Consider the following 17222-nt stretch of genomic DNA (forward strand, 5'->3'; position numbering starts at 1 on the left):
TATAGTTGATTCTTTGTATCAGGAAATTACAAGAGGAAACCTCTTCTTACATACAAGTACTGAACTTACACAAATTGCTGGTAGTATATCTTCCTTGCATGTTTCAATTAAGATGCTAACATAAAACACGTAACCCTAAAAACTGGACAAACTGATTTTGTACATTCTGAATTTTTTTAATTTTAAAAAGTGTTTCCAGAGTATATAAAAACAATATAACTAAAACAAACCCTGAAAAGTCACATATTCCAGTATCAAAGTAAATTGATGCTACGTTAAGGGCACTTGGGGGGGGGGGGGGGGGAGAGTAGCCCTTGGGAAACATGAGGTCCATAGGGCATTTTTCAGGCCCTCACAGTCTGCCACCCGACAGTTTTCAATAATACTTCTTAAAAAGTTTGTAAAAGTGCATCCCTCTAGTCCATGTTTTTAGCTTCTTGGACTATTTTAGATCCAGGAGAGAGCTATTTATGCAACAGAAAGTCAAGTAGGCCCACTCCAGACATTACAATAATCCCTCCACATTCTCTAGAGCTAGCAGCTTAGGACCTATGTGAAAGTGGAAAATCTGTGCATAAAAATCCACGATTAACCTGAAAGAACACTTCTTTAGGAATCTCTAGATCCTCCAGCATGATTTTATAGTAAGCTTCCAACAGAACCATTCTGCGAAACCTATAAATACCTGGGTGTGTTCTCTCTAGGAATCCATAGATCCTTCAGCCTTCACTTCTACCAGACATTGACCACAAAGTTGCACTGGAGGACCTAGAGATTCCTACAGATAACATATTAATCAAATCTGTGAATAATCAAATCAGCAAAGCTGATTTGGAAGGTCAACTATACTTCAGTTTAAGATGCTTCACTACTCTTTCCATTGAACAATTCTTGCCAGGAGGTCATGTTTTCAACAAACATTTTTCAAGGGATGCTTCACAGGTAGTGTAATAAAAAGTATGAATAATTATGACAGGGTCAAAATCCAAAGCATATATGAATGTATGTTTGTTGGTTGGTTGGCTTGTTTGATGTACAAAGTCTCCGACATGGCTTCATGGATCTGGACCAAACTTGGCACACAGGCCCTTTATTACCCAACTTAAAATAATAGTGGGATTCCAACTACAAAATGCAATCTGTTTGGGAGCAATGACCCCAAAAATTTTATACACACACACACACACACACACACATATACAGTAGAGTCTCACTTATCCAACACTCGCTTATCCAATGTTCTGGATTATCCAGCGCATTTTTGTAGTCAATGTTTTCAATATATCGTGATATTTTGGTGTTAAATTCATAAATACAGTAATTACTACATAGCATTACTGCGTATTGAACTACTTTTTCTGTCAAATTTGTTGTATAACATGATGTTTTGGTGCTTAATTTGTAAAATCATAACCTAATTTGATGTTTAATAGGCTTTTCCTTAATCCCTCCTTATTATCCAACATATTCGCTTATCCAACATTCTGCCGGCCCGTTTATGTTGGATAAGTGAGACTCGACATATATATATATATATATATATATATATATATATATATGTGTGTAGCACTTAGAGGCAACCAGTAGAGGGCAGTATATAGACAGACAACATTAGCTACTGGTAGACAAACTAGCACCAGCACCATGAAGTCATTATATGGGAAAAACATAGCTCTGAATGCCAGTCGGGACATACACCCCCACAAGGAATTAAACAAGTAAATAATATTTTGGAAGGGCTGTGCATGTGTGTGTGTGTGTGTGTGTGTGTGTGCGCTTGCGCTTTACTCTGAGGCCAAGAAACTCACTTCCAAAATAAAGTGGAATAATGGAAAGGGGGGAAATATGAGGGAAGAAAATGAGAAAAAGAGAAAGAAGAAAAGAGAAGGGGGAAGAGTTCAAAGAAGGTAGGAAAGAAATAAAAGGATCAGAAGAGAAGGGAAGACAATGAAAAAAGAAAAAATGGAAGAAAGGTATGAGGAAAGAAAGGAAGCAAAGAAAGATAAAAAAACCCAAAAAAACAAAACCTAAATTCAAGCAATGCTGAGTACTTCAGTTAGAATATAAAGGACCACAACTTTCTTATAAATCAGAATTTACAAAATCGCTTCACCACCATTTGAGGTTCAGCAAACTAAATCCAAGAACAAGGGATATGAATAACTTGAGAAACAATGTCAACAATTGGTCAGACAACTGCTATTTCTATCAAGAAACACTGTATGTTGACAAATTTGCCGTTTTTGTAAGAATTCAGCCACTAACATCTTAATTTCAGCCATAGTAGTAAGGAAACAGAGGAAGGCACCCTGAAAAGGTGTTGGTGAGAAAAAAACTGAAAGAATCTAAAATAAATGCTACCAAATAAGCTATTTCTAAAAATGGCAGAAACAGCTGGCAACTGGCTGGAAAGTATGCACTATTGAAATCAATTACTTGGGACAGCCCATTGATGATCAGACTCCCTGTGTAAGATATAAAATTGGGGGATCGGCAGGCCAGGACCAAGAAAAAAATCTTCTGTTCCCCAACCCCCTTAACTATAGGGTGGAAAACTCCCCTTGCACAGCACTGCACATACCATATTTATTGCACCCTAATAATCTTTACTGGTTTCTACTATACCACAAGCAATCCCTCTTGCATACTATAAGTAGTTAGAAAATGTAGGCTGTTTGACCTTCTTCACTGTCACCTTCCCAATTTACAGCCTTAACAGTTCATAGATCCTAGAAGTCAATGGGCATCGGTACTTCTCAAGCTATTATTATACTTACTTCTTTGAAGCTCTTAAAATTATACTCAAAATGTAATTCAGAATGCATGTAGCATCCCTTGACTGTGCTTTCTCCTATCAAAAGCCAATGTGCGAAATGTTTTTCAATGTGAGACCCACAACATCACACTTAGCCCAGCTGCTAGGGGTGAACATGATCTCACATAAGAATGGCTGCCTCTACAAAAAAGCAGTTGTACTAGGGGCAAAAAAGCTTCCCACTAGAATAAACCCAACTCTTTGCTACTAAGCTTCCTTAATAGGAAAATGGGGGTGGAGTGGGAGGAAGGGAGATGTAAAACAAGACTGGGGTTATTCTTTCTTTACAGCTGAAAAATGTATTAAAAGGCATTTGGAGGTACAGTTTCAGAACTAGGTTATGTAACACATTTCAAGGCTGATTGTGGAAAAAATGGCTTCCAAATTGAAACAATTTTGTTAACCAAATTCTAATCTAAAAACGACTAAATTAATCTATTTTTTATTTACCAAGACACCATATACACATTGTCCATGCAGTTTTAAAAGTTAAACTGGACAGTCACTTGCTTTTAAAGCATAACTAAAAGAAGTGTTAGCAAAGAACCATTTAAAAAGTAGCATGAAATAATGATAAAACTGCATTCTTTGTAAATATTAACAATTTCACTGAGTAGCATTTATCCAAAATGCTTGCGACCAGAAGTATTCAGATTTTGGATTTTTTAAATTTCTGGAATACCTCTACTTGCATATACGTAGATAATGAGATCTTTGCCATGGGACCAAAGTCTAAATACAAAATCCATCTGAGCTTCATATACACATTATACACACAGCCTGAAAGTAATTTTACATAATATTTTTGTGCATGAAATAAAATGTGTGTACACTGAACCATCAGAAAGGAAACCTATTACTATCTCAGCCTTCCATGTGGATGATTTTGGAATATTCTAAAATTTCGAATAAAGGATGATCAACCTATAAGACACCTAATGAAGTGGTTCTCAACCTGGGGTCCCCAAATGTTTTTGGCCTTCAAATCCCAGAAATCCTAACAGCTGGTAAACTGACTGGGATTTCTAGGAGTTGTAGGCCAAAAATATCTGGGGACCCCAAGTTGAGAATCACTGACCTAATGGAACTATACACCGTTTCCTTGGCAAATCAGGAATATTATACTGACATGCATTTCAGATAGATCGTATCATATCAACACACTACAGTATCTAGGGTTACTAACTGCACTTGGTATGAACCAAAGAAGTGATCCAAACATTCACCTGGAAGAACTGCACTCTTACAGTGCAACCAACAGAAAACCTAGTTCACAGCATGTGTCTTCCAGCTCACATTCACTAGTACTGGACTTGCTGCAATGATATCTCCCCATATCATGGCTAAATAAAGACTATTTCACTGAAAATTGAAAGCATCAACAGCCGCTGGAAATAATTCTAGTTTGGGCGTACATTCTGTGCTAAATTTTCCAATATGATCCTTTTGTTTAATCCACACAAGTGAAGCATGAAAAATATCATGACCCACCTGTCAGAATTAGTCCAAAACTTCAAAGAAAAGGATAGCTATTGTTGGCTATAACACTACGGGGCTCAAAAGGACTCCGTTCCCCAATCAAGGAAAGAAGATAACTCAAATGAGGTAGTTTTAAACACCTGAAACCTGCACATTCTAATAAATTCCATCACATAACTCCAGACTTCCTAAGGGTGTGAGTTGGTGGTGTGTTAGAGAAGAAGCCCAGAGCCAAAGGCACAGCTGTGTAGCAGAATTAGGTTCTCATCCCTTAGTCCCATGCTTCCACAATTCTTCTGAAATAGAGAATGTTTTGATACTTGACCCCTCTGATCTTGTTGGTAAGGTGCAAATGTAATGCAGTAGGTTTGGGAACAGTATACTGAGAGTTTAGCAATGCTGCTACTGGATTTTTCATAGCTTGTTGAATGCTGAATTGCAACACTAGCTCTGTGGTATTGCCAGTCATCAGAGGTTTCAACACTGATTATTATAACAAGACACCAATATCACAGTGTCTCAGAGATATGCCGTATCACACTCTTCTAAAATGCCAATCTTGGATGCACTATCCTGAAAATATTGATATATATTCAGATGACAAACAGAACCTACTACTGTATCTGAAGTCCAAAAGCAAGAACAATTTTGGGACTGGTTTAAAAAAAAAACACCCCAGAACCAGATTTTGCATTCAAAGTAATGGAATCTGGCCACTTGGAACACTTGCTCAGAGCTGAAATACGGGTCTATTTTGTGGGAGAAACAGCAAATCTTCCAATTGTCTGGTTTTGTGCATTCATTTCTTTCCCTTGACAAATTAATAACAAAAGAACTTGTGATTAGAAGCAAATGTGTTTTTTCACTTCTCTCTTCCTCTAAATTCAGAACAAAGTAGTTATCCCCAAAGAAGAAAATTCAATAACATCTAGAGATTACCCAATTTTTGTATTAATTAATGCTCTTCACTAACAATGAATCCTATATCACCTGGTTAACATCATCACATCATTTTAGAGCTAAAGAAAGAAAAAATAAATATGGCTCATATCATGATGTGTACAGTTCCATTAATGTCCTAGTTTTCAAGTACCAGATGCATCAATGTTGTATGTTCATACTTTGCAGAAGTCATGCAAATCACTAAAAAATGGAAAATGCTGTCAAGTTGTTATTAAATTTTCTCTTTGGATTTTATGTCTCTACTACAAGAGTTCAGAAAGACGGTGGAAGACTCATCTATCATCAAATAGTGCTTCCAATCATCACTCTCCTGAAATAATTGAGACATCTCAAACACAGCTCATTAAAAAGTCCCACTTCAGGAAGTCTGTATTGTCAGAAATCTTTGCCTCAGTAGCAAATGTGCTAAATCATCTTCCAGCTATCACCAGGTCTGCATTCAATCCATGCAATCAGTTCTATCTGCTAGTCTTAAATTTAACTGAGCTTGTGTGCATCTTAGAATGTGTGTTTCAGCAAAAGATTCACATACTCCTGTAAAGTAACTCCATATCTTTTTATAACACATAGAGACTTCACCCTAAGAAGCATGCTTCAACTACAAGCTTCATATTTGGAGTGGTAATGATTCATTTATCTATACAACTGTACTAGTTTTGTATCAATCTTTTGTTTGTGAAGCACAGTCCAATACCAATTTTAAAACTCCCTGGAAACTAAAGGATACCATCAAACCAAAAAACAATAATCAGCTTTAGAATCAAAATTTTGGCTTCATTATAGCTGTTGTATTAACTATATTGATTCTTGGCTTTAAAAAATTTTTTTTGAAAGAACAGGCCAGGGGATCCTACATTGGTTTTTTTTTTAAAAGCTTTCGATTTATTTAAATTTTATTTTGACCAATTTGTTTTAATACTTTCATTCCATTTTAATACAAATCTCTGTACATTTTTAACTATTACTTTTTAAGTGGGGGCTGCTTCAAGTCTCAATTCTGAGAAAAAAGTATTAAATAAAGATTAAATAAAGTAGTTGGCACCAATTAGAGTAAACAGTGATTAAAAAGGTTTTGTTAAGTCAACCCTTTATGTAAGGTCCATTGATTTAATGGCTCTTTTCAATTTAGGATCAGCAAGTGGAAAAGGAGGAGGAGAAGCAGCAGCAGCAACAAGTGGATTTAACTACAATAAGAGGGCTTCATATATTGTGGCAATTGAGCACTGAATATTATAAACTGCGGGTCTGATGACTGTTTTAATAATTTTTGTGAAAAAAATTATCAGTAGAGTACTTAATGAACTGAGCCCAAGTGCAATGGGGTATTGGCACTACAGTACCAATTTAATGGGACATGGGTCCTTTCCCACACTCACACTTTCAACAACTCTCAGAGCTGTGTAAAATCTTGGCTACTTGGCCCTCCCAAGCAGGTTTGGGCAACTGCCATGAATAGGCAGCAGAGGTGGGAAGCTGCGCTTAATTCTGCAGTATTCCCACAAAATTCACTGCTGATTGTCAGTATTATTCCCTGATTTCCAATATTTGAGTTTAGAGATAGACTTCTGACATTGACAGAATGGTTATACTAGTTGAGGTGAAATGTAAACGTGGGGTTTCCTGGTACAGAACAGCTAAATCTATTAGAATCAGAGTGGAGAACCTCCCTTTGCCTTTAATAAGTTTCTAGCTCACATGGTTGAAAATATGTTTAGAAATGTAGCTCACTGCTTCTTAAACTGAGGGCCCTAACCCCAGATGGGCCCCCTTTGGCTTTACACAAATCTGTTGTATAGAGTTTACAGTGAACTCTGCAGAAGATGCTTCAGCTGAACTTCATAAATGGAAAACCAGCCTATTGAGTAAGCCTTGAAAATTTGTTATCAGTAAAGGTTGTATTTTTATAACTATTTTATATACCTGGGGTCATGTAAAAATCTTTGGGCCAAAAGGGATTGCAAGTGGAAAAGTTTAAGGAGCCCTGATGTATTAAAAATCTGTCAATGAGAAATAAGTTAAAACATTCTAGCGGACCTGAGCACATCATACAATTCTTTGGTCCACTCCATGTCTAGAAAAATTAATTACAAAAATATGGTAAAGTAACATGGAAATAATTTGACTGCAAAATCTGGAGCAGAGTACGTAGTTCAGATAAAATCAAACTATGTTTAGTTGACTAAAATGTGTAAGAATCACTATATACACCCAGGAAAGGCACTCTATAAGCCACGCCAAGGTATATTGGAACCTTGATGTGTTCAAACATAAATTGAAGCCCTCAGTTTTCTTACAAAAATATTCACAGAAAATATTTTAATTTCCCTTAGTGTAAAGTTAATTCTGCGTGTCCTTTCAGATTTGAATACAGCTCACTCCCCAACTCACCACTAGACTTTATTTAATGAAGACAATATATGTTTGATTAATCATATCTACCTATCTATCTAAAAGGCATTTTGTAATAGAAAATTGTGAATTATTTAAGTCAAATTGGGTCATTATATTTGGAATTAACATTTGGGGAGTGAAATGCCTAAAACAAGCCTGAGCAACATCTGATTACCATAGTGTAGACAATCCACAAGTCATTTATAGTGGGTACAATATAGATTAAGTTATGCATCAGGGTATATCAAGGGTCTGTTATACACAAAATATGTCAGACTTGGAATAGCACAGATTCGTAGGACTGAAATCTCAGCCAGGTAAAAGCCATTTAATGGTAATAGAATGCCCTAATTTCATCTTTATTTGCATCAGTAGTAAAATCAACTACAGAAATGCATACATGGATACTCTGAGTATGATTATCTCACTATTACTCTTTGAAGTTGTATCAGTTTTTACTAGTGTTGCAAATGGATCTCTGTTCTTGTAATTTTACTGCATTTTTAAAAAAAATATTTTTTTATTTATTATTTATTATAGTCACTAGATACTGTGAAATAAATTGGCCAGTGCTTGCTTTGTGAACAGCAGTTCCTATGCAACAAGACAGAGCGCTCTGAAGAAAGCTTCCAAAGCAGTTCATACTATAGCACACTGTTTATGAGGGGGCAACTGGACATAGCTATTCAAAGTAAGAAATATCACAGGCTAGCACCATTCCAGGCATAGAATCTAAGCACCCCTTTGGTTCCTTGCCAGTATATTCCCCCCATAATGGTTTGAGATAGAAGACCTCCACCATGAAAAATGACTTCCCAACACTTCCCCATGCCTGAAGTACACAGTGAATTCAAAATACTAATGTGCCACATAATGTAAAAATAATTATACACGAACCTTTGGGGAGACTTAAAAGCGCAGGGGGGTTCTCTTGAGGAGCTCTGTCGGGTTCCTGGGGAGGTACAACCATGGCAAGTGCATGCATCGGTACACGTGGAACCTGCAAAATCAACTCAGAGAAGAGAAACAAAGATTAGCAACTTTAAAGGGTAATTTACAAATTAATCCAAAATGTTTAGGGCACTCATCGTCTGCACAAATGTACTTTACAATGGCTGGACCCAAAGGTGCCTATCCACTGGGACATCTTCCAATTACCTGAAGGCTGCTTTATGAGAATAGTGAAATTTCCAGTGTATGTTTTCTGTATTCCCTATTTCTTATCCTGTCCATGGAAAGCTAATACACTGTAAACTGCAGTGAAAAATCTTTAACTAGCTCTTGTGCAACACTAACAAATTTTCTCCTTCTGCTAACCATTTCTTTGAATGCAAACTATTTTTGAGCAAAATAGTATTTCATGCAAAAAGGTTACCATAGTCCAAACTGCATGGGGCAAGATAAACTCAGGACATTTTAAGATCTTGATTTAAAGATTATACATTTTTTTATCTTTCACACAGATCTATGTGTTTTGATCACTTTAGTTTAGTTACCATCTATTGCTTCTAACGTGCTTAATTATAAATATGTTTACATTGACCACTGTTTCAGACATACCAATACACTGTTCATGCTTTCAATAAACAAGTTATAGTATCAAAATTATCAATTAATCTCAAATAATTTACTATCCTGACTGGTAGAAATAGTCCAGGTTCCTCACTGTTCCATCCAGAACGAGGCAGCAGAAGGAGCTGCACATGTATTTTGATGCAGTCACTGGTTATCTGAATTCACTTACATGAAATCATGCTTTTTATATTTAATTATAAACTTCACAAAAATGAATTTGTTTTTCAATTTCATTATTAAAATCTTTATAACTTACCTGAGACTGATCCTGAGATGGTGGTGTGAGCTGAGACATGTCTGTAGTTGGAACTGACAGAACATTGTTGGGGTAATCCAATAAATAGGAAACAACGTTTGTGTGACCTCCCTTTGCAGCTTCAATTAGCATAGTCGACCCATCCTAAAATACACATCAGATTATGATATCAAAAATCATGTGTATAACATACAAATCATATCCTTATTATTATATTACAAGATCAATATAATTAAGAGATTTGGGGACTACTAGTCACAAGAATTAATAAAAATATGTGGAATAATCTAAGTTACTTGCAGTACCTTAAGACGATGAGTGGGATCTGCACCGTGAGCTAGCAGCAGCTCAACAACAGCAAGATGGCCCCCAGCGCATGCTAGAGACACCACTGTGTGGTCATTATTAGCTGTCGCCCGGTTAACATTGGCACCTATCAGCAAAAGATATAATTGGGAAGACTTTTCAAAGAGCAAACTTTATGCAGAAAAATCTTTACTTAGAATACAGATTTTAAAAGGTTGTCTTTTAAAGAAGAACATTAAGCCTGAGATGTAAGCAGTCAGAAAGAAAACTGCTTATATCAAAGTTTTTAAAGAATGCAGGGAAAGTAAGTTTATTTTCATTAGTTTTACAATTAGTCAGGTGGAATAAATTCCAATCCACTAATTGTACTTGAAATTGATCAGACATAAGCTCTCAGAAAGAGCATTTGTCTGATTCACATGTCCTTCTTGGCTAATGTGGAGAACTGCTTTGAGAAAACACAAAGCTCCTCACCCATCAGAAAATTACTATAGATAGCTATTTAAAACAGGAAAATAAACTCGTATCAGAAATACACCCAATACAGAACTTTGTTGATCTGGCCAAAGGCAGTAGACTCTCAGTAAACTGGAACTCAAGCCACCAAAAGTCTCAAGCAGCAAATAATACTGCATTCACAAAGCTGTCTTTATAATACAGTAAAACTGCCTTGCATTACATTAGAGTTGTCTTTACTTGCTTTTAATTACTGCAATTAAATATTAATATCAAGTCAATACAGTTTATGTTCTGTTATAGTATCAGGCTTAGTCTTAATGGTAACTCTCAAGGAAATAAAACTACATTTATTCGGCACCTATCAATCCTTATGCATGCTGGTTAACACAGAGTCAATATATAATGTTTGCTTTAAAGCAATCTGTGATTTATACAAAATATCCATGATATGAACATGTTAGTCCTTCATCTGATGTTATTATTACTAACCTTTGCTAATAAGAAATTGTACAGTGCATAGATGACCCGCTCTTGCAGCCTTCATTAATGGTGTCCTTCCACCTTCGGATTCATGTTCCTGTTTTAAGAACATTATGAAAACTTTGTGATTAATGCATACTTGGAAATTAGTAAACAGAATGAAAGATTATCTGATGCTCTACTATTAAACCAAGAAAGGGGACCTTCTGCAACACCAACTCAAACATAGCAGCAGTTGCTACTGCTCATTCTGAACAAGCCTTCTTCTAAATCAGGCATAGGCCTGGGAGCCGGATGCGCCCCCCGGGCGCTTAACTCGGGCCCTCCTCATTTTTCCTGTCCTCTTGACCCATCACGTCCTTATGCCAAAAAGATGGGGGAGGAATGCACGCAGGAGTTGAGAGCCTTCTGGAGCACTCTCAGCCACTGCGTGTCTCCTACAGGCATAAGGACAGTGCGAGTGGCCCTGTCCTTATAATGGGAGGACAGTTCGAGGAAGGCGCACTGCGGCTGAGAGTCCTCCAGAGCAATCTCAACTGCTGCTTGTCTCACCCTCCTCCCAGCATAATGGCAAGTGAACAGCCCAAGGATCGGGAGGAAGATCAGAGCAGTCGCCGAGTCTCACCTTCATCCCGGGATAAGGGTGGGGGTGAGCAGCGTGTGCCCAGTTGTCCTCTCTTCCAGCCCGGCCTTTCTGGCCAGGCCCTCAATGTGGCCCCAAAGCAAAAAGGGTTGCCGATGTCTGTTCTAAACCAGTGGTTCCCAACCCGTGAGTCCCCTGGTGTTTTGGCCTACAACTCCCGGAAATCTCAACCAGTTAATCAACTGTTAGGATTTCTGGGAGTTTAAGGCCAAAACATCTGGGGACCCACAGGTTAAGAACCAATGTTCTAAAACAAAGTCTAGGATGTATGTAATCAATGCAGTCATTGCAGAGAAGAGAGCTGTGCAGAGCTCCACAAATCCAAAGGAGGCTGAATACCACTCTAGTAGTCTCAAGAAAGAAAGGGGAGGTGCTTTTTCTGGAAAATGGACTAGAGCTCAAACAGAATACTCTCTCCCCAATTAAGAATAAATACTATGTTACAATAAAAAAAACCTTTGTTTATGGCTACTTCCTCCCAAATCTAGGAGCAAAATATTGTAATGTATATGATTATGAACCACAGATTATGACAAAACTACAGAGGTGCACAAACACCACACACTGAAGAATGAAATCCAAGTTTAAAAAATGCTGTAATGCTTTCGCTCTTGTATAAGTAAAACAATCTAGAGCAGGATCTAAATTGCTAAGCTGTATGTCCACAACTGAGATATTTATAGCCTTTCATAAATTCACTCTCCATTTACTCTGAATACATTGCCCAACACATTTTTAACTATATCTCAGAGCAAATAGAATTGTTGTGTTCTGTCAAGTCAAATTCAACATACATTGATCCTATGAGTGATAGACTTCCAAAAGATCCAGTTACTAACAATTCTGCTCAAATTTTGCAAACCGAAGATCGGTGCCTTGATGATTCAATCATATCTCTTTTTCTATGGTCTTCAGCTCTATTAAGTGTTACAATCAGTCAATACTCTCACTTAATATCTTCAAATAAATTAAAATACTTCAAAGATATATCGAAAACTTACTAAATCTGCGCCAGCTTGAAGCAGTACATCTGCGACATCGGTGTGTCCATTTTCACAGGCATAGGTCAAGGCAGTGTCTCCTGTTGCAGTTGTAGCATGGACATTAGCCCCTATTGAGGAGTGTTAAATTGGATTATTTGCATAATATATTCAGCATTGTTTCCAATTAACAACTGATTTAGTACTGTTTGCATTACTTTTGATTTTTCAAGTGTCAGTATGATACAAATACAAATTAAGCAGGACAAATTAAATTGGAAGGCACATTAAATATTTTAATTAATACGTATGTATGTCAAATGACAAGCATTTATTTTAGCTTAGTGATCTCTATGGACAAATCATTTCACTGCCTATCAAATAAATACAAGCTTCCTCAGTTTAGCACTGTTCTAAAAGGGCAGATCCAAAACAGGCCTCAGGGAACAGAAGCCAAGATCCGACACTGGTATGTAGATCCACTTGCATAGTTTCACATCTTCCCACCATCTGGGAAACAAAGGAGATGGAGGAGATTGGTCTGAATTTTCTCATGGAGAGAAGAAATTGGGGTATGCTCTCTTCCTTTTGCCCCATGAAACCTCATAGCACCCATATCTTCATGATCTGAAATGCCCCCTTTCATTTCTCCACTAGTAAAAGACAGCAACAGAGGTCCCCCCCTTGAGGCTTGAAATGGGCCAGAAATTGTCTGGTCTTAACTAGATTGCAAGAGCAAGTAAATGTTCCTACGTGACCCATCCAAAATGAGACTTGTGTACATGCAAACTGCTTACAAGTTGCTGGTCAGAATGAGAGGAAAGATCTTTGGATTCTTGACAGTATATAGTGTGGGTTATAAACCCAGTTCCCATCCTGTATTTCTGCGGCATTCAGATACACAGTCAAAGAAATCTTATTATGTTTAAGCCAGTATTTTTATATATTTAAAATGCCACAGCTTACTCTAATACAGTATTGACATCAAGCAGGCCTACAAATTCTCATTCCCTTCAAATTAACTAAAATTCAAATATTTTTCTTGAATTTCAATTTTCTTCTCAGTTGAAGAGGAAAAATGTATTTTAAGCAGTTTTATCCTCTTGCTTGCATTTTTGCATATTGTTTTGTAATATCTGGCATGTCCCTAAATATTTTCATAAAACATAGACCTCAGATGATCTTTCTCAACAATAATTGATGAACTAGAGCAGGAAGACAAACTATCAATTCATCACTTCTATATAAATAACTACTTCAATACATTAATTGGAAAAGATTTAACACATATAGCAGCTATGTTATTTGCTTGCAAAGTGGTGTTATGTTTCTAATCTTAAGACTAGGAAAAATTCTGAGCTGAATTCAGAATTACCAATATTTAAAGGACACTCACTTAAGTAAGTGAGACTTCAGTTGTCATCAACTTAAATACTGCTGATTAGAGTGATTTACGTTTAGATTGTAGTGATTTACTTTCTAATAGTAGAAGAATGACGAAGTTACCAACCAACCAAACAGTAATATCTTCCCTTACAAATCACTCAGGGGCACAAGTTATAAACCTTCTATAATATTTTCAATAGTACCTACAAACATACATACCTGCTGCTAATAAGTATTTCACCAATTCTAAATGGCCTTCCTGTGCTGCTTCCATCAAAGGGGTAGAACATCCTAGTTCTATGTCAGCTCCTGCCTTAATGAGGAAGTCAGCTACTTCCGAAAACCCTCCACAGCATGCTAGAGTTAGTGCTGTCTCTTGTGTCTCTTCTGTCTGTGCATTGATATTAGCACCTGTTAATAAAATATTATTAGGAAATTAAATTTTAGCATCTTTATTGAGGTTTTGTCTTCAAAAACATTAGCAACAGCTATAGCTACAATGTATGAATCCAGACAAACTGGTAAATTATAGAAAACAGAAACAAACAAACTTCAAACAAGAGAGTATGGCAAACATTTGTTTTCAGTAACCCCATGATTGAAGAAGTAACTCAACTGCAGTTACTCCAAAATAGAATTTGTTGATCTCCTCACAACTGTGAAAAGAAAAAAAAAGCAGCAAATATAGAAGACTAGCTGTGCCCGGCCACGCGTTGCTGTGGCAAAGTATGGTGGTATGGGAAATAAAGTATTGAGGAATTGGTGGTAGTTAAGGTAAAGGGTAAACATTTTCCCCTGACGTTAAGTCCAGTCATGTCTGGTTCTGGGGGTTGGTGCTCATCTCCATTTCTAAGCCGAAGAGCCGGTGTTGTCCGTAGACTCCTCCAAGGTCATGTGGGATGACTGCATGGAGCGGCGTTACCTTCCCACCTGAGCAGTGCCTATTGATGCACTCACATTTGCATGTTTTTGAACTTCTGGGTTGGCAGAAGCTGGGGCTAACAATGGGGGCTCTCTCCGCTCCCCCAATTCAAACCTACAGCCTTTCGGTCCAGAAGTTCAGCAGCTCAGCGCTTTAACACGCTGCGCCATCAGGGGATATTATTTCCTAAAAGTTGTGAATATACAATATTTCTGATTGTTTTTTTGTCTCTTGGAGGCATGTATGAATGCTGCAATTAGGAAAAATGATTAGGATGTAATGGCCTTGCAGCTTTAAAGCCTGGCTGTTTCCTCTGAGTGATTTTTTTTGTTGGGAGGTGTTAGCTGGCCCTGATTGTTTCCTGTCTGGAATTCCCTTGTTTTCAGAGTGGTGTTGTTTGCGATATTTTATGTGCTTCTAATGTCTGTGGCCCTAAGAAAACAGAGGATTTGCCAGTCTTTGATGATGGGAATACTTTGTTGGGAGGTGTTAGCTGGCCCTGATTGTTTCCTGTGTGGAATTCCCGTTTTCAGAGTGTTGTTCTTTATTTAGTGTTCTGATTTTAGAGATTGTATTGTTCTGTTTTATTATACCACATTAATTTTTATATATTCTGATTTTAGTGTTTTTGAATACTTGGAGCCAGATTGTATTCATTTTCACGGTTGACCGCAACACAATAATAATAATAATGATAGTAATAATAATGACTTTGGTAATACACAGTGCTTCACTGTCTTCTCAGCTTCCTTTCTGGAAGAATCCTTTCTTGGGAGGTGTTAGCTGGCCCTGATTGTTTCCTTTGTGGAATTTCCAATTTCACTGCTTTATTTACTTTCTTTATTTCTTTATTTACTGTCCTGGTTTTAGAGATTATATTGTTCTGCATTAATCTATCCCAGAAATTATTTCATATCAAAGTAGAATCTCACTTATGCAACATTTGCTTATACAATGTTCTGGATTATCCAACGCAGTCTGCCTTTTCATAATCAATGTTTTTGTAGTCGGTGTTTTAAATTCATTGTGATATTTTAGTGGTAAATTTGTAAATACAGTACAGTAGAGTCTCACTTATCCAACATAAACGGGCTGGCAGAATGTTGGATAAGCGAATATGTTGGATAATAAGGAGGTATTGAGGAAAAGCCTATTAAATATCAAATTAGGTTATGATTTTACAAATGAAACACCAAAACATCATGTTATACAACAAATTTGACAGAAAAAGTAGTTCAATACGCAGTAATGCTATGTAGTAATTACTGTATTTATGAATTTAACACCAAAATATCACGATATATTGAAAACATTGACTACAAAAATGCGCTGGATAATCCAGAACATTGGATAAGCGAGTGTTGGATAAGTGAGACTCTACTGTAATTACTACATAACATTACTGCGCGTGGAATTACCTTTTCTGTCAAATTTGTTGTATAATATGATGTTTTGGTGCTTAATTTGTATAACGATTACCTAATTTGATGTTTAATCGGCTTTTCCTGAATCCCTTCTTATTATCCAACATATTCACTTATCCTGCCGGCCTGTTTATGTTGGATAAGTGAGACTCTACTGTATATTGATAATCTTATATTATCTGATTAGAACTGGATTATATGAGGCCCCTTCTTCACAGCTGTATAAAATGCACACTGAAGTGGATTATATGGCAGTGTGGAGTCAAGATAATCCAGTGCAAAGCAGATAATATAAGATTATAAATGGGTTATATAGCTGTGTGGAAGGGCCTTGAGTCTACACTGCCATATAATCCAGTGCAAATTAAATAATCTGTGGAAGAAGCCTAAGTGAGGCCTAAATCTGCCTGTCCCCTAACTGAATCCTGGCTGTCCTTTGGCTGAATTGGTTGCTAGGCGACCAAGTGGGCAGAGATTAGCCCTCTAAACTGGCAGCAATTGGATAAAAACAATTATTGCTCTCCCTCTAATTAGGACTTTATTTTTCTTTTCTTTTTGTTGTATCAACCCTGAGGCGTGGGTGATGGGTTGTGTTGTCAAATTTTGAGGTTGGGGGGCCTGTACTTTTGTTGTTTTGTGGGTCGCCGTGATGCCATCACTCTTTTATATATATAGATAGGCTCATTCTTGTAATACTATGCCACTGTTCTTTCTGGACACAGAAAATATCTTCAGGATATACTAGAACTAGCAGCACATCTATTTTGCCTGTAATATTAATAATAAAGAAATGAACAAGAATATTAAAACGGCAGGTTGTTAAAGGAAACTTTTTTAACCTTGCGCTAGTAATAAAGCAACCATCTCCTCATGGCCTTCCCGAGCAGCTTCCATCAATGGTGTATAACCTTCATCATTAACTTCCTCAAGATTTGCTCCCCTTTCAATCAACAAAGCTGCTAGTTCCACATGCCCGCCACATGCAGCAAGTGTCAGTGGAGATTCAAACGAATCAGCAGGCATGTTCACTTGAGCACCGCTGTCCAGCAACAGACGAGCTACTTCCACATGGCCATCCTATTAAAACAAAAGCAAAAACAAAACAAAGGAAGAAAAATTATTAAAGCAATGCAATTCAAAGTA

General features: G+C 37.1%; 1 protein-coding gene across 16 annotated transcripts in view; it reads right to left on the reverse strand.

The window, feature by feature from the left end:
* The window catches only part of ankhd1 (ankyrin repeat and KH domain containing 1), a 112740-nt gene that overhangs the window by 44107 nt on the left and 51411 nt on the right, over window positions 1–17222 (reverse strand). For all 16 annotated transcript variants that reach the window (XM_062977876.1, XM_062977869.1, XM_062977873.1 and 13 more), the window contains 7 exons: window positions 16919–17156; window positions 13953–14144; window positions 12369–12478; window positions 10734–10821; window positions 9785–9912; window positions 9480–9623; window positions 8546–8648 (listed from right to left, as the gene is read on the reverse strand). In XM_062977876.1, coding sequence (XP_062833946.1) covers window positions 8546–8648; window positions 9480–9623; window positions 9785–9912; window positions 10734–10821; window positions 12369–12478; window positions 13953–14144; window positions 16919–17156 — 1003 coding nt within the window. The remainder of the gene's footprint in view (window positions 1–8545; window positions 8649–9479; window positions 9624–9784; window positions 9913–10733; window positions 10822–12368; window positions 12479–13952; window positions 14145–16918; window positions 17157–17222) is intronic.

The sequence above is a fragment of the Anolis carolinensis genome, chromosome 4 (assembly GCF_035594765.1).
Source record: "Anolis carolinensis isolate JA03-04 chromosome 4, rAnoCar3.1.pri, whole genome shotgun sequence".
Classification (NCBI taxonomy): Eukaryota; Metazoa; Chordata; class Lepidosauria; order Squamata; family Dactyloidae; genus Anolis; species Anolis carolinensis.